Raw genomic sequence first — 3,826 nt, 5'->3', positions numbered from 1 at the left:
GGGGGGGGGGGGGGGGGGGGGGGGCCGCCCCCCCGCCGCCGTAGCGGGCAGGATTTCTCCAGCATTGGTGCTTTCAGCCATTTTTGCCTCAAAGCCGTTTTCAGGTGCCTTGCGGGGGGCGGTTGGAGCGGAGGAACAGCTCTGAGCGCCTGGCGTGGAGAAAGCGGGCAGCTGCGTGTGTTTTAAGGAGGACGGGGGGACGCGGGGGGGCTTTGTTCATTCAAGGGGTTGGAAGCGATGCGTGTTAATTATTCTCTGATGTGCGGGGGAAAGGAGCTTTGAGAAACAAGCGTTCTGATTGAAATTCAGCCTCTCAAAGGGGACAGTAAGTGGTGCTTGTTGGTTTGTTTTCCCTAATTAAACTACACTGCGCAGCCATTCAGTGAAAAGGACTCGAGGAAACAAATGAAACCTCCTTGCTTCAGGTGGGGAAGATGATGCATAGGAAATAGGAAGCCTCTTGTCTTTAGGTACAAATAAAATATAATGCAGGTTGTTCAGCAGTTTCTAGTGATTCATTTTTCAGGCAATGCAAGAACAGCGCTTGGAAAACACAGCTCCAGGCTCAAGAGTCCTGTGCTTTTAGCCCAGAGCTTTATCAAATAGCATAATAAACGGGGGAGGGGGACACGACACACGTATTCTCATTAAATGAAACAGTGGATCCATTTTGTTTGCAGTGACTGTTAATGAATGTTGTGGGCAGATGCAAATCAGAAAATTGATTTCTGCAGTTTGCTACCTAATATTTTTTTTTAGAAGAGAAGAACCTATGCAACCTATTTCCTCCCCTGTCCTCCCGCCCCCCAAGTTTTCAGCTGGCTGAATTTTAGCTGCCCCTAGAAGCTGTGATGTGCAGTAGTAAGATCAGAAGTTATTTTCAGCAAGCGTACTGGACTTTTTTCCCACTATCATTTATAATGAAATTCCTTTCTTTTTCACAGGATGAAAGTGGCTACCAGAATGACAACTACCTTGCTTTGTAACGTGATATTTCTGCTGGCATTTGGATTGGCTTCAGCTTTTAGCCACAGCCCTAGGACCCCTGACAGGGTTTCTGAAGCAGATATTCAGAGGCTCCTCCATGGCGTTATGGAGCAACTGGGCATTGCCAGACCCAGGGTAGAATATCCAGCGCACCAGGCTATGAATCTGGTTGGTCCACAGAGCATTGAAGGTAGCTGATTTCTACGTTGAGTTGTGATGAATTTATTGGTATCCTTTGGTAATAATTATTGGTTTGTATATCGATGCAGAGTATCCTGAGCTTAAAATCATGGGCTTCTTCACCATGTTGTTGCCTGAACTTTGTTTTAAAATCATCATCCCTCTTTTACCTTCCTTAATATCACGATTTTGGCAGAAGAAGTAGTGGGATTTTTTTAACGTACAGCCTTTGTAGAAAGTCATGTCATCTTAGAAGCATCTGGTCTCTACTATCTCAAAACAATGAGTTTACTGACTTTTTCCCCAATAGTGTGTATAAATATATCACATATATATTTCACATGAAACAAATGTGAGCTACAGAGCCCAAACCTCATGGAATTTTAGAAACCTTTGCAGACCAGAAGAGATCAAATGTTGGCAGTGTCATGCAAGCTAAAGGGAGAAACCTTATTCAGGGAGTTCTTCCCACGTGCTGCAGAACCCCGTGCAGCCCTCCGTGGGGCAGGATCCGTGCCGGAGCGCGCAGACTGCAGCTGCAGGGGTGGAAAGGACACGGGTGCTCCTCCCCCTGCGCCCACAAGCAGCACCTCAACACTGTGTTGCTGTGATGAATGCTCTGGGCTCAGGTTCATTTTTTTGGCCAGTACTTCTGGTCTCACTCTGCATGAGTAAATTTGCCTTGGAATCAGTCTTTTATAACTATGCAAACCATCTGAAATATCTGGCTCAAATGTCAGGGTATTAGGATAATGTTGCAATGTATTGCTATTTGAATTGTAATAAACTAGCTTTTATTTTGGGATTACAGCAAAATGTTGAAGGCATGCAACTCCAGATATTATAGTTCATGTGCAAACATCAAAACAGAGCAGAAACTCTCAACCCTTCTCTCGGAACTAAACCAATTTGATACAGTGTGTAGCAAGTCTTCCCAGTTCATAAGTCTGTGCCCTTTATTTTGTCCCCATTCGGATCTACAGACTGTCCTAGCCAAAGAGATACAATTGTCTTAATGGAGACTGAAGAGAGGATTAAAGCTGAACTGGCGTTTCTACTGGCTAATTGCAGACCTAAATTTATGTAATTTTCTAAAGAAACTTTGAAGGGCATATGTTTTTCTGCAAACTTAAATGACAGAGATTACGTTTAAGGAGTAAAATTTGGTCTGTGCCCTTTCCTTCTCCTTTATGAGTGTTTGTATTTAGAGAAATTAGGACAGACTGGTGGAAGTGAGTGATTTTACTCTCCATCTCCCTCTTTTCCCCAGACTTTAAAAAAAAAAAAAAGTTAGAAAAGATAAGCAAATCTGGATCTTTGACAAATATTTAATCTCAGCTGTTTGCCATTACTTCTAATTACAATGTTAGCAAAACCAGATTAAGAATCTCTTAAGTATTGAAACACTTCTGGTGCTTGTGAGACTTGAATAATACTAGTTTTCCAGTCATCCACACAGTCTTCCACAAAAAGTAGGCTGGACAAACTCCCCCCCCTTTTCTTTTTTTTTTCCTTTTTTCAAATAAAAATACCTTCTGTGTATATAACAGAGTAAAACTGAAAGGTGATAAATCCAGGTTTTTTATCATATTTAACATTCCCCTCCTGATCAGATGAGGATGACTCTCTTCTTTCAAGTCTACCATGGTTATTTAACAGCCTATTGAAAAATTTCTGCAAAAGCAAAAAAGCCTTGTGAAGTGAACGCTGTCAATCAGTGTAGAAATAGACATGCAAATCAGACCTTCATGTCAAACATTGCTTTTCATAGAGTGTTTTGCGGTAAGTTTTTCAGATAGTAATCACTTGCTCTTTCTTTGGTTTCTTGTGGTGATATGTGTCTACTTATAGATAGATATCTCTTAAAGTATCTGATTAGAAACTTCAACTTACAAAAGTGTTGTGAAAGTGTTGGTTCCAGTTACAAAATTAACATGGTCTTCCGTCATTCTACACAATATTTTCTTATACTGTTTTTTTAAAAGTACATATAATTCAGTAAATTTTCAATGTAAGTTTGACTTTAAATATAGACCATGAACTACAGGATAGCTAATCCAAGAAAACTTGCATTTCATTCTGTACCAGTGATTTTAACTATTACATTGTGAAAGACCTCAGAATTGAATATACCAATTACTCATCAGTTAACAATGCTCTGTTTCATCCTCTTTGAATATTTATTTTTGCATAATTTTGGGAAAAACCTGCACAATGCATTTGACTTTCTATTAGGTGTCTACTTTGGAAACAGAACTGCTAAAATGACATGGTAAGATGTTTATTCCGAACAGTCTAGTTCTGTAAGAGATTCCCATACATAATGCTTCCACATATGGTATGTGCCTGAAAAACTGCAGTTTTTACCATTTTCCCTGCAGTCTGCCCACTACTCGGTTATTGCCAGGGGACTGACATTCCTGACCTCCCAGCGGCTCCAGTCAGCCAATGTTTTCTGAAGAAAACAGAATAGAAACTGGAGTCAAGCACGGACCTTGTCCTCTGGTGAGGAATGAGGACAGGAGGCATTTGAACGAGGACTCCCATGAGGCATTGACCTGTTATGGGCAGATGAAGCGTAATGCTCAGTATAGTAAAAATATTGTGACCTTTCTGAACTGAGGTTTTTTTTTGGGGGGGGGGGGGGGGTGTGGGTTTT

At 41.3% G+C, this 3,826-nt stretch overlaps 1 protein-coding gene across 1 annotated transcript in view; it reads left to right on the top strand.

Annotated features, from left to right (window-relative positions):
- The first annotated feature begins 945 nt into the window (after positions 1-945).
- Positions 946-3,826, top strand: part of SCG5 (secretogranin V (7B2 protein)) — a 28,508-nt gene continuing 25,627 nt past the window's right edge. Inside the window, exon 1 of the mRNA XM_010574217.1 lies at positions 946-1,177. Within this exon, the coding sequence (XP_010572519.1) occupies positions 946-1,177 (232 nt within the window). The remainder of the gene's footprint in view (positions 1,178-3,826) is intronic.

Source organism: Haliaeetus leucocephalus, unplaced genomic scaffold, assembly GCF_000737465.1.
Source record: "Haliaeetus leucocephalus isolate CR32 unplaced genomic scaffold, Haliaeetus_leucocephalus-4.0 Scaffold417, whole genome shotgun sequence".
NCBI lineage: Eukaryota > Metazoa > Chordata > Aves > Accipitriformes > Accipitridae > Haliaeetus > Haliaeetus leucocephalus.
This window is presented reverse-complemented; position numbering and strand designations above follow the sequence as displayed.